The sequence below is a fragment of the Lutra lutra genome, chromosome 9, assembly GCF_902655055.1.
Source record: "Lutra lutra chromosome 9, mLutLut1.2, whole genome shotgun sequence".
Classification (NCBI taxonomy): Eukaryota; Metazoa; Chordata; class Mammalia; order Carnivora; family Mustelidae; genus Lutra; species Lutra lutra.
This window is the reverse complement of record NC_062286.1, coordinates 130,655,946-130,675,676: the sequence shown is the minus strand read 5'-3', so window position 1 is coordinate 130,675,676 and position 19,731 is coordinate 130,655,946. Positions and strand designations below refer to the sequence as shown.

The 19,731-nt window shown below is 49.8% G+C and overlaps 1 protein-coding gene across 23 annotated transcripts in view; it reads left to right on the top strand.

The window, feature by feature from the left end:
• Nucleotides 1-19,731, top strand: part of ZMYND8 (zinc finger MYND-type containing 8) — a 143,970-nt gene that overhangs the window by 118,947 nt on the left and 5,292 nt on the right. For 22 of the 23 annotated variants that reach the window (XM_047744031.1, XM_047744036.1, XM_047744034.1 and 19 more), the window contains 6 exons: nt 1,889-2,079; nt 6,637-6,717; nt 9,194-9,272; nt 11,498-11,737; nt 14,597-14,757; nt 15,785-15,851. In XM_047744031.1, the coding sequence (XP_047599987.1) occupies nt 1,889-2,079; nt 6,637-6,717; nt 9,194-9,272; nt 11,498-11,737; nt 14,597-14,757; nt 15,785-15,851 (819 nt within the window). The remainder of the gene's footprint in view (nt 1-1,888; nt 2,080-6,636; nt 6,718-9,193; nt 9,273-11,497; nt 11,738-14,596; nt 14,758-15,784; nt 15,852-19,731) is intronic. The other variant, XM_047744028.1, reaches the window with a different exon arrangement.

Genomic DNA, 19,731 nt, shown 5'->3' with positions numbered 1-19,731 from the left:
GAGACAGAACCGTTTTTCTTTTTTTTTTTTTTTCAGTTCCTTTTTGTTTTGTGGCCGTCGTATCTTGAAGGCCTCGTGTGTTCCATGTGGCATTTTTTAAAAAATCGTTTGGCAACTTGTTTTTTTTTTTTGTTTTTTTTTACTTTTCTTTCCATCCCCCTCTGTTGTTAGAAACGATACATGCATATAGGCTTCTTAGAAAGGGGTAAAATATTTGCCCCACAGTCTGTTGTCTTGACCAAACTTCCATTTCATTCTTCACCCTTTCTCAGTGGCCACTGTTAACCGTGAAACCTTTTTGATGCATGTACGCATATATATTTACGTATATATGACCCTCCATACAAATAGCACTTTTTTATTCTTTTTCCTTTTTTTTTAAACATAAGAATGGTACCATACTTGCTTTTTCCCTCCTCCCCCTTCTTCTTTTTCTTTTTTTTTTCTTACCCATCAGCATGTTTTAGGGGTTCATCTGTGTTAGTACATAATAGCTCTATCTACATTATTCTTTTGGACTGCTGCATAGTATTTCCATAGTTGATTTAAATCAAGTATTCGCCTGATGGTGAGCATTTAGGTTGCTCCCAGTTTTTTGTTTTTGTGTTTTTTTTTTTTTTTTTTTCTGTTGTAAACAGTGCTGCAATGAATACCTTTCTGTAAGTTTTCTTGTGCATACCCGGGAACCTCTTGGCATTATTTTGGGAAGGGTCCGGTGTGAGGAGTTGGTAGCAAAGGGTACCTTAATCACTAGGGATTAGCCACCTACAGAAGAGTCAGCATCAAGCACCAGTGGCTGAAGTCGTTCCATCTGGCACTACTTGGGTGGGTACCTGTTGGCCCAGCTTTCATGAGCGCTGGTGCCGAGCTTGTCCCTCAGGGAAGCCCGCATCTTGATCCTTTGTGGTTGGGATCTTTGGTCGAAACTCTCACAAACTGAGTGTCCCCTTTTGAGTAGAGCTGTAAAGAGCTGAAGCTATGGGTTGAATGCTAGCCAGGTCTTGAACCAGCCCCAGAGAACCCCTGGAAGATTGGGGGAAGGAGGCCTGACAGATTGGAGGGGCACCGTGGGAGTGCAGCTGGGACGCTTTTGGTATGGAAAGAGCTAGTGGGGCAGAAGTGAATTGATAGTTAAGGTCGGGATGACTAGTTCCAATCTTTTCTGTGTTCGTGCCCTGTAAGAGTTAGAAGCTTCCCCAGGGGAACTTAGGTGCTGTCAAAAAGAGGCCCATTGATGGGTGTGGTTCTGAGATTCCAGATTGTCCTTTGTCAATGACAGACAACCTGGATGCTAGTGAAAGTGGTAGGGACAGGTTTTAATCAGTGTGTGTTGTTATGATAGGCAGAAAAAAGTCCAGGATGAACTGAAGCCAACCCCAGTTGGTACAGAGGTGACTGGGCATTTTAGAGGGAGAATGGGGGATAGGGGAGGGGCTGAGTAGGGACTCCAGTAGAGTCAAGGATGTGAAATTTTACAAAAAAAAATAGGAAGTGGGGGTTGGTCCATGTGAAACCCATGTGGAGTTGCTCCTACCCTCCCGTAGAGACTGGGAGACAGGGGCCATAGGGTGTTGGCTGGAACAAGTGGTAAATTCATTTGGCAACCTTGTTTTCTCAGGCACCTTAGGGGTGTCTGGGATCACCCTAGGGTTGTGTTAGAAACCACATTTGTGTTTACCCAAGGCTTTATGGGTCATGCTTGAGACCTTGTCCCAGGAAAGGCTGAGAGGATCCCGGCCAGAGTCTGGTCAAGGGGAGAATGTCTCTCACTTGAATGTAGACGAGCTCAAGGGGTGTATGTCAGGGACCGCCGTCCCTCTGCGTAGCTTCGTGCTCGGTTGGGCCCTTCCCGTTACAGTGGGGTGACCAGCATGCCTTCCTTTCCTAGCTGTCCAACAGAAGGAGATCACGCAGAGCCCATCCACCTCCACCATCACCCTGGTGACCAGCACTCAGTCATCACCCCTGGTCACCAGCTCAGGGTCCACGAGCACCCTCGCATCCTCGGTCAGTGCAGACCTGCCCATCGCGACCGCCTCTGCTGACGTCGCTGCGGACATTGCCAAGTACACTAGCAAAGTGAGTGCCGGTGGTGCCCGGGGGGTGGGGGTGGGGGTGTCAGAGGACCCGCTTTCTAATGGGAGCCAGGAGGATCATGACCTTGCAGGCTTTCCAGGGGGCTGAGGTGGGGAGACCCTGTTTTTCCTGAGGCCCTCCAAGCCCGCATTCTTCCATTTGGGTCTGAAGTTGGATCCAGGCAGAGAAATCTAGAATGTACCGCATCTTATTCTGAGGGCTCTGATGCTAAAGTCAGTGCACCGCGGGGAAGGTCAGACATCATGACGTCAGAATCACCTTTCTGAATTCACATCATTCATTGAGACCATTTCCGTAAGCGCTGGAACAAGCTACTGTTCTGTCAGTTAATAACAGACCAGGGGGTTGGTTTGCATTTAGAAGACTCGTGGAGCAAAGCAAGAGTCGTAAGCACGAGATGTGTAAAGGTGCGACGCTCACCTCTAGGATTTTCCAGGAACCAAATGGCCCAGGGAGTCGTGGCTTCCCTCCCAGTGCGCCCACCCGCTGGGGCATGGCGGCGGGAATCCCCACAGTGGGCTCATTCGTGGGTGTCCTCTGCTGCAGCCTCTTCCTCTGAACTGGCAGGTGCTTCTGTGCTCATTGACGCGTTCAGGCGGATACTTCCTGGAGCCGTTCTCACTGTCACGTGAGAGCGCCCTGGTGTTTTGTGCGGGTCGATGCGACAGACTGCTTCGTAGCAGAATGACCACCAGAATGTTAGCTCCGCGAGAGCAGGGTTTTGTCTGTTTGCCTTACCTCCGGGGCCTAGAAAAGCGCCCGGCACATGGTGTCGATACAGAGTTGTTGAGCAGTTGCTTGTGGGTGCCTGACGCCTCTTTATCAGGCTTGTTGTTCTGTGTGGCTATTAATAGTAGTTAATGAGGGGCGCCTGGGTGGCTCCGTGGGTTAAGCCTCTGCCTTCGACTCAGGTCATGATCTCAGGGTCCTGGGATTGAGCCCCGCATCAGGCTCTTTGCTCAGTGGGGAGCCTGCTTCTCCCACCCACCTGTCTCTGCCTACTTGTGATCTCTGTCAAATAAATAAATAACATTTAAAAAAAAAAAAAAAGTAGGTAATGAATTGTAACCTAGGAAGAGTATTTAGCATGTTACTAAGCTGGCAGTAATGATAATTTACACTTCACAAGTGAATCAGTTACTAATTAACAATGAATAAAGTATTCAGGTTTCTAGAAAGAGTGGAGTGATGGTCATTGGGAATAGTTGTATCTAGAATTCTTGACGTCTCACGATGAAGAGCTGGCATTACTGTGTTGTGTTGAAGGTAGGCTCCCTTTTAGAGATTGATCATCTTTTACCGATGGGTTTTTGTTGGTCACTTTCTTTGTATCCCTTTTCTCGAGGTGTATCAGGTGTCCCTGCATAACAGATTACCACAAAACATAGCAACGGAGAACACGTCCCATGCAGGCAGGAGTTGGCATGGCTGCGCCAGGTCCCCTGCTTTGTGAATCCCCGTGAAGCCTACCGACCACAGAGGTCCACTGTCCGTGGACCTGTTGTTCTTGCGCGTGGCTTTCTTAAGCAACCCTACCTCACGCCCCTGCTTCCCCAGTCTCCCGCTCACCCCAGCTAGAATCGAAACTGGTCTCCGGGATGACTTTGTCACTCATTGACTATGTCTCTTCTCCTTTTGAATAAAATGCATGAATTGGGGCGCTTGGGTGGCTCAGTGGGTTAAGCCACTGCCTTCAGCTCAGGTCATGATCTCAGGGTCCTGGGTTCGAGCCCCACACTGGGCTCCTTGCTGAGCAGGGAGCCTGCTTCTCCCCTGCTGGCCATGTCCTCTGCCTGTGCTTGTTTTCTCCCTCTCTCTACCTCTCCCCAACCTCCTCCCCCTCTCACCCCTGTCAAACAAACAAATAAAAACCTTTTTTAAAAAAATGCATGAGGGGCGCCTGGGTGGCTCAGTGGGTTAAGCCGCTGCCTTTGGCTCAGGTCATGATCCCAGGTCCTGGGTTCGAGCCCCACGTCGGGCTTTCTGCTCAGCAGGGAGCCTGCTTCCTCCTCTCTCTCTGCCTGCCTCTCTGCCTACTTGTGATTTCTCTCTGTCAAATAAATAAATAAAATCTTAAAAAAAAAATGCATGAATTGTCATAGTCACTGAATGTCAGAACAGCAAGTATTCAAGGTCATATATGGCCATTCTCAAGATTTTAGTCTTACCTGTCTGCCAGCTAGTTACTGATTTTATATTTTTATTGAACTTAATTTTATTTAAGTTGACTTTATTGAAGAACCAAAATAAAATTGAGCCTAACATTGCCACATCATTCCTTGTCAAAGCTTGAAGCCCAAAGGCTGTGTTCCTTTGGTTAAAAGGAGAGATTGTCGTCAGTGTTTGGTCCATGCTGGCACTGAGCTGAGACTTTCTTCCTAACAAGATGTGCAGAGTTACAGGAGATTGGAAGGGGGGGGTCATGTTTTCATTACTGATTTAAGAAGGTGTTGTTCTCTTGTTCTACCTGTAGACCAGCTGTAACCACCTTGTACTGATTTGGTCCACGCTGCCTATTTACAGATTGGGAAACTGAGGCCCACCGAGCGGCTCTAGCTAGTTTTCTGAGCTTCTGCATCTAGTTTTATTCCATGACCTTTGGCTGCCCTTTTTGCTCTTACAGCAAAACTAAGGGATGAACTTCTTGATAGACACTGTCTTTGCAGTTAAGAAAATGAACACAGTGACATACTTTTGGAACTGATGAACTTCCCTGTCTCCGAGTCGAAGACCCAGATTTGTGTGTTTTGGCAGAAGGACGCCCTTCAGTAATGCTGCGTTCTTGGCTATATTTGGAAGAAAGAGTGAAAGTCTGTCCACAAATCCATGATTTCTTTAAAATGGAATGTAACCATTGCATTAGTAATGTATTGAATTTCATCCGCTTTCTAAAGTTTTCTCGTAAAGCCATTTAGCTCTAATATTTTAAATCGACATAGTTGGTCCAGCGGGACAGGAAGGCCCAAAGAGAGTGACGGTGTCAAGCACAAAGTGTTTCTCCTGGCAGTGTGCTTGTGTGGCCCCCGGAACAAGATAAGAGCGGAAATCTCAACAGACATTGTATTCGTTTTTTTTCCCATTTTGGGGTGAATTTGGGGGTTAGTATTTTGGGGGTTGGCAGTTTCATAGTTACAGGTCATGTGTATTTTTTTTCTGTAGGAGTAAGATGAGCAGGCATTTCTGAACGCCTACCCTGCACCATAATCTTTAATGGACTTCTCGTAATTTTTGTGCTCACCCTACATGGGCCACCGTAGTCATCCTTGTTTTCTACATGGGGAAACCGAGGCTCAGAGGGAGGACGATGGTGGGAGCAAATCTCGGGTATCGGATACAAGGGGGCGTCTGTGTCTTGCCTTCTCGCCGGATCAGAGCCAGCTGCAAAACACAGTGGACACTTGGCAGTGGCCAGCCCAGGCCTAGAGGCCCCGTTTGGTCTCCTGTCCCCTCCTCCTCCTCCTCCTGTGACGGGCATGGGATCAGCTAGCAAGTGGGAGAGAGAAATCATCCTACAGACCCTGTTCAGTCAGCTTATAACTAGCTGGCCCCTGGCTGCGTGGACCTGAGCTGATGTCACAAACTCGCTGCCTTCAGGGCTCAGATGGTGAGAGCGAGGGAAGGTGGGAAGCAAACGGGAAAGGCAGCGAGTGAATGCCCTGACCTAAGGCCTTCAGATAACCATCGGCTGTGTCCACACCGTGCACTATAGTAGTCGTCCATAAAAGGGAATGAAGTACTTCTAGGCCCCGTGACACAGACAAGTCTTAAAAACTCTGTGCTGAGTTGAAGAAGGCAGTCATGGAGGTCCACATTGACTCCGTAGGTACAAAATATCTAGATGAAGCAAATCCTTAGGCATGGAAAACAGATCAGTGGTGGGGGGCCCTTGGGGCTCTTCAAGGAGGGGGAAGCTAAAGGGCAGCAGGGTTTCTTTTTGGGGTGCTGGGAGGGTCTGAACTGTGGGGACGGGTGTGCAACTCTGAATCTGTAAGAAGCTATTGATTTGCGCCTGAATGGTCGAATTGGTGTTTGATTGAGATCTCAATAAAATGGTTGTTCTGTTTGTTTGTTTCTGTTTCTCTGTGTGTGGTTTTTGTTTTGTTTTAAGGGGCAGGAATTAGGAAGCAACAATCACAAAAGGAAACGTCCCCTGCCTCAAACCCACAGCGTTGGCCCCACCTAACATGCCAGGGGCCCACATTCGTTCCCTCCAGATGAGCCTGTGGCTACAGAAAGTAGCTTTATTTATAGGTGATTCATCACTATCCTCCTGGTTTACACCAGTTCCTCAAGCTCAGGACCCGTGACATTTTGGGCTGGAGAAGTCTTTGTTGTGGGGGCTGTTCTGTGTACTGTAGGCCATTTAGCTCAACCTTGACCTCCACCCAGGACAACTACAAATGCCAGATGTCCTGCGAGGGGCAGAATAGCCCCCCTGTTGCAAACTGCTGCTTTATGTTAGGTAGATTTTAGATGTATGTCCTCTTGAAAAGCCTCAGGGAGGTGATCACCAAAATTGTTTCTGTTTCTGTCTTTCAGATGATGGATGCGATAAAAGGAACGATGACAGAGATCTACAATGATCTTTCTAAAAACACTACGGGAAGCACGATAGCCGAGGTCAGCGATGACACGTAATTTCTTACTTGCTAAGAGTGTTTTATGGGCTGCTGTAAGGTGGGGCCAGGATTCGGCTTCTCTGGAAGTCCCTCCGGCGTGCTCTGCGGACTGTGGTTGGTGGGAGGGTACTTCTTCATTGAGCCAGAAAGGCTGGCTCTGTGAGGACACACCCTGCTTTGTGTGAGCAGAGGACGGCCCCCCGACCGGAGCTTGAGTTCACCCCCTGATCAGTTCCTTTGGCCCCGTGTGTAATTGTCTCCCGGCTCTCTGTAAGTGTGGGCTTTTGTAATCCCAGTGATCCTTGTTGTCTAAGAATTCGCGTACTGAGAGCCTCTGCAATTATGTGGTTGCCTAGGGAGTGGAGTGGTTAAGACATTAAATTGTCCACTTACCAAGTAACCTTTTATAAAAATAGACCTCCTTCAGCTGCCTTCCTTAGGCTGATACACCGTGAGCCAGATGCTGAGGGAGGGGGTCGGTCACCAGGTGAAATGACAAGTGGCAGGACTTCTTGAGGTCTTTCCCAGTGAGGTTGGAGACCTGGAAATTCCACGCAAGCCATTGACCTACGAGGGCCTGGCAGGGTTAGGCAGGCCCTCAGAAGAGAAAATCTCCAGGAAGGTGTCCTAATGGGGCTTTAAACCGAGAATGGTATGAATATAAAACACTGAGAGAGGTCCCGAGAGGGATCAATGAGCCCCTTTAGATTTTTTTTTGCTCATGTGTGACCCTCTTTTTGATTAGGGCAAGGGTGTCACAAACAAGAAAGGGCAGTGTTGGCTTAGTAAAGCATGTCCTCCCCCCCCACCCCCTGCTGCCATACTTAATTGTTTTTTTGTTCGGCTTAAGAATTGGCATGTGGTTGTAAATACGGATCCATAATGTCTCCTTTGAATCCTTTGGGTCCAGACGGCGGAATTTTTCGGAATCTAAAAAGGCAATATGCACACCCCACCCCATTTCTGCTGTGAAACATGCTTGTTCACAGCACGTGGGATGAGTCAGGGTTTCTTAACCTCAGCACTGCTGACGTTTGTGCCAGATAATTCCCTGTTATGGGGGCTGCCCTGTCCATCGTAGGCCGATTAGCAGCAATCCTGGCTTCTGCCTCCCGTTGGCAGTAGCAGCCCTCACTGGGGTCAGGCCAGATGTCTTGAGACATTGCACTGTCCTGGAGGGAGTGCGGAGGGCCACTTCGCCGCCGCAGGGAAGGACTGTGGTCCTCAAACTCTGTGAATAGCCCCATAGCAGTTCAGGTCGAGTTTAATTTTCCCCTCCAGATGACTTTCCTGCAACACTTAACCCCTCCCTCCAAAATAGCCTTTGGTCTCCAGAGATGTTAGGCTTTGGAATTTCAGGGGAATGACCATGGATTCTACCTAAAATGTTAGATGAGAGGTAAAACAGAGCTATCTTTATTTGTTCAAGTTTTTTTTTTTTTTTTTTTAAGATTTCATTTATTGATTTGACAGGGAGAGAATACAAGCAAAGGGAATAGCAGGCAAAGAGAGAGGGAGAAGCAGACTCCTCCCCACTAAATAAGGATCCCAGTGGGGGCCCCCATCTCAGGACCCTGAGATCATGACCTGAGCTGAAGGCAGACACCTGATGGAATGAGCCCCCCCGTAGGCGCCCCAGTCATTTTTTTTTTTTTTTTAGACCAATGTTCTAATCAGACCTTTCATGTTTTAATTTATTACGAAAATCTGGTCCTTGTTTTTACTTCATTCATCATTCATTTATTCATTCATGTTTAAAGTAAACTCTGTGCCCAGTGTGGACAACCCCGAGATCAGGAGTCGCCATGTTCTAGCAACGGAGCCGGCTGGGTGCCCTGTCTCCCCCTTGTTTTTACTTGATGTGGCTTTTTTAGTATATGTGCTGCCGAAGCGAGCACAACTTGATGTGGCTTTTTATGGAGCCAGTATTTCTTGGAAAAGATGGACTGCTTGTGATGTTGACCCTCGAAAAATGGGTTTGAACTGGGCTCATCCATGATAGGTGGATTTTTTCCAGTACAGTACTGTAGTCTGTGTTTTTTCCTTCTTGTGATTTTCTTAATACTGTGTTACACTTACCTGATTGTATAGATACAGTGTCTAACACACATGTGTGTGTTCATCAGCTGCTTCTGTTTTTGGTAAGGCTACCTGATTAAGAGTAAGGCTGTTACGTTTTTGGAGAGTCAAAAGTTACATGTAGATTTTGACTGCGTGGGGGTGCTGGTGCCCCCTGATCTCATCCCTCCCCCCATGTTGTTCAAAGATCAACTGTATTTGGTTTTCGGAAACAGAATTTCTCTTGAATTTGGGTCACGCACGGGTGCCCACCTCTCTGGACTGCGGCAGCCAGACTGCCTGTGCCTCAGTCCACCGCGTGGCATTGGCTTTTCCAGCTGGAGGTCAAGTTCTAAGCCTGTTGCCTAATGCCGCCCCCCCAACATGCCTTCTAAGAGTCCCACTCACTCTCGTTACAGATTCGCAGGCTGAGGATCGAGATAGAGAAGCTACAGTGGCTGCACCAGCAGGAGCTCTCGGAAATGAAACACAACCTAGGTGAGGCCCAGCGGGGTGGTCTGTACTGAGGATGGTTATGGGGTGTGAGCTTCTTTGCAGCTGTGGAGGCAGGTCCCGGTATGGATTGAGGCTGAAGTAGGCTTGGGGATGTCCCACTGTTGGGGAGACCACAGAATCCTGGAGAGTCGAATCCCAGAGCAGGTGTGAGGGGGTGTTCTCCTCTTTTCTCTGCAAGGTGCCAGCATCAGTAGCTGGCCGTAACAGTAACAGCAGTAACAGCAGCGGTTGTGAATTCTGACTTTGGGCCAGGAGCGGTCTTCAGTACTTCTCTGTGAATTAACTTTGAGTGTAATTCTCCCGGAAACCCTTTTGAGACAGGGCTGTTAGCTCATTTTCCAGGTGAAGGGAGTGAGGCACAGACACGTTGGTCAAGTTTGTTGGGAGTCCCACAGCTGGGATTCTGGTCTGGGCGCTGTGGCTCCAGACGATTCCTCCTGCCTATTGAGTACTCGGCATTTTAACAAAGTCTCAGACACCTGCCTGCCCACACTGCGGGGGAGGCTACTGTGTTGCTCCCTGGCTTAGACTAGGTGCTGTTGTGGCTTGCTCTTTCGTGTCCATGTTGTTAAAGGCTTTCCCCACAAACGTAGAGGCATGTAGTGTCAGCACCAGCGTCCAGATGCTGGCAATTGTCGCGTGTCCGGTGTGAGGGAGAGCACACCCAGGTGTGCCCTCCTCCTCACAGGTGATGGATCCCAAGATCACACATTGCAAACGCAAATCCTTATGAAGCTGCCCGGGAAGGACCCCTCCGTTCCTCAGGCTGTTCCCATGGAGGAAGTTCAGTTGGATGTTGTGGCTTCTTGTTTCTCTAATAAAGTCAAAGAATCTGTTTTTATGTAGAATCCTCCATTTTTTAAAAAAATATTTTGTTTATATTTTTTTGACAGATCACAAGTAGGCAGAGAAGCAGGTGGGGCAGGGGAAGCAGGCTGCCCACTGAGCAGAGAGCCCGATGCGGGGCTCCATCCCAGGACCCTGGGATCATGACCTGAGCCGAAAGCAGAGGCTTTTACCCACTGAGCCACCCAGGCACCCCAAATCTCTCCATTTTTAAATAATTGGCTGCACGTTTGGAAAAAAATACATGGGGCTGGCTAGAACTTACCAAGGTGTGCAGGCTCCTTGTTAAAGGCAGTGGTGAGGCAGAGAGGCCATCTGGCGCAAGTGGAAGGGGTTAATTTTCTTTCTGGTGTTTTTTAAAATTTTAATTAAGTTTTGAGAGAGCGAGACTTCACACATATACTAGAGAGCCAGTTTGGGGAGGAGCAGAAGGAGAGGGAGAGAGAATTCCGAGCAGACTCCCCGCCTAGCACGGAGCCTGATGTGAGGCTTATGACCTGAGCAGAAACCAAGCGTAGGACACTTAACCGACTGAGCCATCCAGGTTCCCCCATCTTGTCCTGGTGTTTTTAGTGGGGTGTGTGTGTTAATTTCAGGAAGATCATTTTAACGATCGAGGGATCCTTTATTTTTCTGTTGGCGTGCAGGTCACGCCAAGGGAGTTGTGCAGGGACTTTTTTCCTGAAGTGAAAGGAGGAAGGGTCAGTAGACTGAGTGGTTCGATAGCTGATCAACCGTAATGATCAGTCACGGGGCCCTGTGTGGTCGATCTCATCCACCGTCCCTGCACACACTAAATAGAAAGTGTGTCTGAGATCCAGTGGCTGCTCTGCCCTAATTAGCCGTGTGCCTCAGTTTCTTTATCTGTGAAAGGGGTATTGTAGTAGAGCTTGTCTCATAGGGTGAGTATGAAGATGAAGTGAGTTGGTACAGGTGGTCAGAAAACACACCTGCACATGCAGGCTGGGGGCTGTGTAGGTGTTTGGTGGATAGGAAAGCTCATACTGATGGTAAAACTCAAAGCGAGCTTCATGGAAGCTGCTTCAAAATTTATTTGAGGTTTTCCCATGGCATCAGGGGGCGGGTTATCTGCATACCAGGGACCTCACACTCATGGTGACACGCCGATCAGCGTGATGAGTGCTCATTCTGCGGGTGTAGATGCCGGGGCGTGGCCAGGCTAGGATTCTCGCCCTGGGGTGGGGGGGTCGCACAGCCAAGGCACTTCCGAGCCAGGACCCGCACTCTTTGTCTGGTGGAACCCATGTCCTGGGCTTCCTTTCTGATCTGGTATGAAGACCTCCCTGCCCTGGGCTGGGGGACCGCTGATGACGCCAGTGTCCTCCTCCCTCCCCTGTCAGAGCTGACCATGGCGGAGATGCGGCAGAGCCTGGAGCAGGAGCGGGACCGGCTCATGGCCGAGGTGAAGAAGCAGCTGGAGCTGGAGAAGCAGCAGGCGGTGGACGAGACCAAGAAGAAGCAGTGGTGCGCCAACTGCAAGAAGGAGGCCATTTTCTACTGCTGCTGGAACACCAGCTATTGTGACTACCCTTGCCAGCAGGCCCACTGGCCCGAGCACATGAAGTCCTGTACCCAGTCAGGTACGGCTACGCGGGGTGCATCCCGGCCCTGGGGGATGGGTGGCGGTGGGCCTCCGGCTCCCCCGCGGCCCGCAAGTCCACAAGCTGGGTGGCTTGCCAGTCTCGTGCACACACACAGCTGACGCGTGAGCTTTTGAACTTGGGTCTTCCTCGCTGTTACTTGGCTGAGGATAGCTTCATGGGAGGTGTCGTGGTGAATTTGGTCCCCACCCCGAGACACTGGCAGTGACTGCAGACAGTTGTGGCCATCCTGACCGAGGCAAGCGCTACTAATGTCCGGAGGGGAGAGGCCAGGAATGCCACCAAGCTCCCTACAATGCACAGGACAGCGCCCCTCCCACCCCCCGCCCCCAGCCCCTGACAACGAATGATCTGGCCCAGAATGGCCAATTGCACTAAAGTGGAGAAATCCTGCTTTTGAAGTAATATTGGACTCAAAGCTTTAAGTAACCTAGATTCCTAATTCTCATGTGAAGGAACAAGTGTTGGTTTGGAAGTAATCTTTGTCCTCTCTTTCTAACACAGAATAAGCAGCCCTCAGGCTAGGAGCCTCCAGTAGGACACACTGTCTAGCTAGAATTTATTGGTAATATTTTAGAAGTTAATTTTTATAGTTAGCTTTTATTTCTGACATATTAGCTTTATGTGCTTAGAATTAAAAGGCTCTTTTTTTTTTTTTGAGAGTGAGCACAAGTAGGGTAGAAGGGGTAGAGGGAAAGAGAGAATTTTAAAATCTTTTCTTTTATTAATTATTTTTATTAACATATAATGTATTATTTGCCCCAGGGGTACAGGTCTGTGAATCTTCAGTCTTAAACATTTCATAGCACTCACCATAGCACATACCCTCCTCAATGTCCATAACACCACCCTCTCCACGCTAACCCCCAGCAGCCCTCAGTCTGTTTTGTAAGATTAAGAGTCTCTTATGGTTTGTCTCCCTCCCAGTCCCATCTTGTTTGATTTTTTCCCTTCCCTATCCCCCAACCCCCCACTATGCTTCTCAAATTCCTCATATCAGGGAGATCATATGATAATTGTCTTTCTCTGATGGACTTATTTCAGTCAGCATAATACCCTCTAGTTCCATCCACATCGTTGCAAATGGCAAGATTTCATTTCTTTTCATGGCTGCATAGTATTCCATCGTGTGTGTGTGTGTGTGTGTGTGTGTGTGTGTACACATACATACTACATCCTCTTTATCCATTCATTTGTTGATGGACATCTAGGTTTTCCCCACAGTTTGGCTTTTGTGAACATTGCTGCTGTAAGCAGAGAATCTTAAAATATTAAGCAGGCTCTGCTCAGTGCAAAGCCCAACTTGGGGCTCGATCTCACGACCCCGAGATCATGACCTGAGTTGAAATCAAGAGTTGGACCCTTCTTTATTTCTATTTAGGGTTTTAGTTATTTGACAGAGAAAGAGAGAGACAGAACACAAGCAGAGAGAGCTAGAGAGGTAGAAGCAGGCTCCCTGCTGATGAGGGAACCCAACTCGGGGCTCAATCGCAGGACCCCGGGATCATGACCTGAGCGAAAGGCAGATGCTTAACTGACTGAGCCATCTAGGTGCTCCAGAAGCCTCCATTTTAAAGAATTCATTTAATTAAAAATGACATAATTATTAAGGTGTTGTGTCTGTTAGACTGGTAAACTTTTGGAAGGTGGCATGTGAATTCCCAGGATCAAGAAGCACTCCCAAGGCCAGGGGTAGGCAGACGTTTCCTGTGAAGGCCCACAGAGTAAATATTTCTGGCTCTGTGGGCCACGTGGTTTGTTGGAACTGCTCTGTTGTGCTGATCTGGGGAGACGGCAGTCCTAGACAGTGTGTTAAATGGTGGGTGTGGCTGTTCCAATAAAACTTTATTGACAAATTTAAGTAGCGCTAGTATGGCCGCTCCTATTCTAGACAGATGTTCTCTTTTGTTAAATTTCAAAAGGCCATATTGAACCATACATTGCCAGGTCCTTTTACCTCCAGGGAGATGTCTTCTTAATGGCTACTTTAAGTCTCTCTGTACAGTGGAGTTAGATTCTCCTAAGCTCTGGAATATATGTGTCTGATGACCCTTTTGTTGTTACTTTGACAAGATGCCCATAATGTCCTTCAGTTTTCCTTCCTTTGTGGCATCATAATGTCCGTCTTTCTGAGCTTTTCTCAGATGCTCCCAGCTTCTGCCCTCTTCAGCCAGATAATCTCTACCTTAGATACGGAGGGTTTTTTTTTTTTTTTTTTTTTTCCCATGTGGACTTCCCTGCCTTTCTTTTTTTTTTTTTTAAAGATTTTATTTATTTATTTGACAGACAGAGATCACAAGCAGGCAGAGAGGCAGGCAGAGAGAGAGGAGGAAGCAGGCTCCATGCTGAGCAGAGAGCCCGATGCGGGGCTCGATCCCAGGACCCTGAGATCATGACCTGAGCCGAAGGCAGCGGCTTAACCCACTGAGCCACCCAGGCGCCCTTCCCTGCCTTTCTTTAGAAGGAAGCAAATCCAGGGGCTAGAAAGGTGTGAAATGAGAAATTGTGGCACGAGTAAAGCTGGGTCAGCCGTCACAGGCTGCCTCTGCTGACGGGCTTCATCTGCTCTGCCACTATGCTTTCGTCTCCAGAATGACTTAATAGAACTTGAATTAATGAGCTGTTAAAAATGAGCGTATTTTCACACTCAGTCTGGAATTCAGCTTCTGGAAAACTCTGAAGAGCCCCTGGGTGGGGCTGCACAGAAGCTGCCTCTGTTCGGATGGTGGGTGGTCGGTCAGAGTCCTTCTGGGCCTCACGCAGAGTGGGGCTTCCTGCCATTCTGGAAGCCGCGGCGCTCGGCTCACCCATGGCTTCTCTCTTCTTTATCCCCCGTAGCTACGGCCCCTCAGCAGGAAGCAGATGCCGAGGTGAACTCAGAGACACTAAACAAGCCATCGCAGGGGAACTCTTCCAGCACTCAGGCCGCCCCCACGGAAACAGCCAGCACCTCGAAAGAGAAGGAGGCGCCAGCGGAGAAAAGCAAGGACAGCGGGTCGGTGAGTAGCCTCTCGCCTTGGGCCAGTGACACCAACACTTGGGGCCGTGCGGGGTCTGCGCACCCGTCCCCATGCCTGCCACCTCTGCGAGTCCCACGTAGTAGGAGGCTTGTCTGCAAGGTGGTCCAGGCAGGCAGGCTGTTGCTTGTGGGGGGAGGGGGCAGTCTTAGCTGCTTTTCTCCAGTGGGCGTGCGGGCCGGGGCCGAGGGATGTGGAGCCCGAGTGGACATTTGTGTGACCTGGCAGCTGCTCTCCGGGGACTCTCACAGTTCACAACAGTGTTGTCCAGTAGAACCTTCTGCAGTGATGGGAGTGTTCTGTGTCTGCTCTGCCCAGCGTGGGATCTGCTAGCCACCTGGGGTGGCTGAGCATTTGCACCCTGGCTGGTGTGAGTAAAGACTCACACTTTCAGTTTTAATTTTAATTAATTGAAATATAAATAGTGACATCAGGCCGGTCGCTGCCATATTGGAGAGTGAAAGTTGCACCTCCTAGCTCCCAGCGTGTGTTGGATGTCACATGGATTGTACGCAAAAGTTATTTCGGTGGCACCTTGATAACGTTTTTACATTTGTAGTATTATGTGTTTATTTCGATGTGTATTAGGAAAAGAATAAGTCTTTATGCCATCCACCCAAACCCTTTGATTTCATTGATAATATTGCCTGGGAAGGGGTTAACATGAAATAAATGGGAGCTGATAATCCTTTTGAAGCAATACACCTCCTTTTTAGATGTGGGCCAAACTCTGGAGGGTAGGTAGGTCAGTGAATGTTCTAGAAGCTAAGGCTGTAGAGTTGAGGAAGGGCCACCCCGTTACTGTGTTCCAGCCTGTTCATTCTGGGAGACTGAGTGCAGGTGTAGGGCCACCCCAGCTGACCTGGCCTCCCCTGCCTGAGCTCGCCAGGCAGAGGGCACACAGGTGCCTTGCGGGCAGTGATGAGCACCCCCATGGATCCCTAGGCTTCCCTGGGGGGCTACATTGGCCCCCATGCCTTGTGTCCATCTCTCTCTTTTGTATTTTTAGACCCTCGACCTTTCTGGCTCCAGGGAGACGCCCTCCTCCATTCTCTTAGGCTCCAACCAAGGCTCTGGTATGTTGCCCCCTGGTGGGTGAACCGTGCTCTCACCATTCCTCCTGGGCAGAGGGGAAGCCATTTTCTCAGGGAAAACTTTAAGGGTTTATGGCAGTGGTTTTCCAACCACTGTGGATCCTTAGGGATCTTTGGGGGTTCCCTGGGCAGGTCATTGGGGTTGGGGTGAGGGAATGACCGGGCAAGGCAGCTTTCAGGCCCCTCTCCAAACTGATCAGTTGTTACCCTGGGTTTGCTTTATTTTTTGGGGTTCCCCATAAAACTTGATTTGAAATGAGGGTTCTGTTGCTGACTTGGGGTGGGGTTGGGCAGTTCTTCTGCACTCAGGGAAATGACCCCAGTGAGCGAAATCACCTGGAACTCTATTCCTGAGGTCTCACCTCTTATGTTGGGTGGGCGAGGGCAGGTGAGACTTTAGAGAAAAGAAAATTTTTAGGTGTTTGATCTTCCTGTAGAAATTTTTCCTCTTCTGTGGGGTTTGAGCTGTCCTCCATTCTAGCCCGAAGGGTCACTTTTCCTGTCCCTTCCTAAACCAGTTTTGGGTGGTTCCAGAGGGTTCGCAGAAGAAGGTGCCCCCATTGAGGACAATTTGCTTTATTCAGCGTCCCTTAGCTCCAGGATCTTTCTGTCTGCTGGATGGTTCTCTTTAGCAGAAAAGCACACGTTACTTCCCTTCTGTGTACTCAGTGCACCAAGGAGGAGGTGATGGCCATTGTTAGCATCTGATGGCCGTTGTTAGCATCCGTAGCGGGGAAGCTTTCCCAGCTGGGGAAGCTTTCCCGGAAGGGCTGGGGAGTGGGATTCAGATTGAGGGAAGGGGTTGAGAGGGAGTGGCACGAGCCGATTTTAGGGAGAAGGTGAACTTGGGATTAAATAACATTGAACCGCCTGTCGAGATCATTCCCTGCTCCCTTCCCTCCAGTCCCCTGACCGAATCCCGAGAACAGTTCAGTTTTGCGCTACGATGCCTTTCGCGCCTCTCTGATATTTGCTAGTTTCTCCTTTTAACAAAGAGCAGACGTGGTGTCTACCTCGATGTGCGTACTACAGTGTGGTTTTCATTATGTTTATTTGTCTAGCTGCCTTCTGTCTGTGGCACGTATTGTTGATTTGCTGTTGGTGATGTAGGTAGTAATTTAAAACTCGTTGACGTTTAAAGTGAGCTAAAAAGAAAAACACGGACTGGGCAGTATGTTAGGGTTACTGTGGCTGTGTGGGAATTGTGGAGGTGGTGTGCGAAAGGGCAGGGTTGGGGAGCATTGCTTCAGAAGGGGGGCGCTGCTGGGGTTTTGGAGCGGGGACGTGGGCTCAACGCGCCACTGGGGACATTGGCTGCTGTCCGGAATCCGGTGCAATGCGGAGTACTGCGTGCAGGAACGTGGTTGGGGGACGTCTGAGGTGACACGAGGTATTACCCAGCCCAGGGGTTGCCAACTTTCCCTAAAGGGCCAGTGAGTGCGTATTTTAGGCTTTGCAGGCCCGGTGGTCTGTGTCAGATCTGTGAAGGCGGACATGGATAAGATGAGCGGTGCTTGAGTTACCCATGAGTGTGGCTGTGCGCCAAGGAAAATCTGTATTGGAAAACTCAGGCGTTGGGGTGGATTTGGTTCTGGGGCATTGTTGGCGGACCCCTGACCTGAAGCACATGGCTGTCTCGAGTGGGAGGAAAGGAGGGTTCGCATTGGGGAGAGGAGGCCAGAAGCCCCAGGAGGTGCTGGTGATTTGGTACTGGGTGGGTGGGGGCAGAGAACAGGCAGAGAATTATCCCCGAGGAGTCTGGTGACAGGATGGTGGGAGGGGAGGGAGGGCAGGATCTGGAATTCTCCCTGAGAATGTAGGATGTAGGAGGAATAAAGCCGACAGCTCCCATCTTCTAGAGCTGCGGGGGAACTCAGAGGGGCGCTTAATTGATGCTTATGGAAGAGCGTGACACAGACAGACTTAAACCTTAGCGCGTTTATTCCCAGCTTCTGGGAGAGACGTTCCTATTTCCGTTAAGCAGGTGAGGATGGCAAGGCTGTGGAGGTTAAGTCACATGCACGAGTAACTCCATGGGTGACGATCACGGCCAGGACTTCAGTCTAGTCCCCTCGGTGAGGCTACCTCGGTGCTCTGAATGCTTAGGTTGGCCCATATGAAACTGTGAGTCAAAAAGGGTCGAATGTGAGCAATTTCGTATAGCCCAACTGCTAAGGCGCTGATGTGTGGGGATGGTCAGGGCGGTGGATGTGGCCTCTCCCCTCCGCCCCCGCTCCGGACCTCCTCACTCTTTCCTTTCTTCACTTCCCTCTTTCCTTCCTTCGTCTCCATGGCTCCTCCCAGCAGCACCCTGTAACCCAGCCTCCCACACCTTCTGGTTTTCTCAGTGTCTGTCTGGCACAACCCCACGTTGGACAGACTCCGGCTGTCTGTCTTTTTCTCGTCTGCACCCAAGCTTCAGAGCTCAGCCAGAGAAGGTTGTGCAGGAGGACACGCTTGTTCCACCACGCACACTCACACTCACATGCACACGCATGCACACCCTCCCCCCCACCCCGCATCTTTTTTTTTTTTTTTAAAGATTTTATTTATTTATTTGACAGAGAGAGATCACAAGTAGGCAGAGAGGCAGGCAGAGAGAGAGGAGGAAGCAGGCTCCCTGCCGAGCAGAGAGCCCGATGCGGGGCTCGATCCCAGGACCCTGAGATCATGACCTGAGCTGAAGGCAGCGGCTTAACCCACTGAGCCACCCAGGCGCCCCTCCGCATCTTGACCATTGACCTCAGAAGCAGACATTTTCATCGGCCTGCTCATCTGACCAGATTCCTTGGGTAGCAGCCCCTGTTCTCACTGTCATGGACAGCGCGTGGCCTTGCCTGTCCCTTCAGAGGAGCACAGCCTGGTGCTGCCTCGCCGTCTAGCCCCCCAGCCTGTGAACCTTCCCGCAGCTGCGCTGGCCTTTCCCTCCCTGTCCTCTCATAGCCAGATGTATTACTTTCAGTTGCTTCCTTTGCGTGGCTGTTAGCTATCTGTCTGTTTTTATTTTTTTAAAGAAGATTTTTATTATTTGACAGCGAGAGAGGGAACACAAGCAGGGGGAGTTGGGAGAGGGAGAAGCAGGCTTCCCGCTGAGCAGGGTGCCTGATGCGGGGCTTGATCCCAGGACCCTGAGTTCATGACCCGAGCCGAAGGCAGACGCTGAATGACTGAGCCACCCAGGTGCCCCCTGTCTATTTAGTTTTAAAGATTTATTTATTTGAGAGAAAACGTGTACACGAGTACGGGGAGGGGCGGAGGCAGAGGGAGAGAGAGAGTCCCCAGGCCGACTCCTTGTCGGCTAAGATAATGACCTGAGCTGAAACCGAGTTGGGCGCCTCACGGACTGAACCACCCACGCACCTCCTTCTCCCATGGCATTTAAATAACCTCCTGTACTTCTAGGTCCCTTCCTTGACACCCTGGGTCTCCCCCTAGAGCAGTGCTGCCCCCTACAACATTCCACGGTGATGGCCTCGTTCTCCACCTATGCTGTCCCCTGGGAGCCGCTTGCACATCTGGCTGCTGGACCTTTGAACTGTGGCCAAGGAGACTGAGGAATAGAAGTTAACATTTTCTTTTACTTTGTTTAAATAGCATCATGTGGCTAGTGGCTACCACAACCTGTCTCCAACCTGTCTCCGTCCCCAGCCCAGGTCGATGTCTAAGACTTGTTCCAGCCTTTCTCACGTACTGCTGGGCTCACGCCGTGTGGTTTCTGTCCCGGTGCAGTCACCTTTGACCTCTGAGCCATGAATCACTGTGGACGTCTTAAATTCTAAACGGTGTTTTGAGACTTTGTCTCACAAAGACGAGACTGGTCAGAGTCCCAGGATCCCCGCAGCAGAAGGGATCTTCTTGGCAG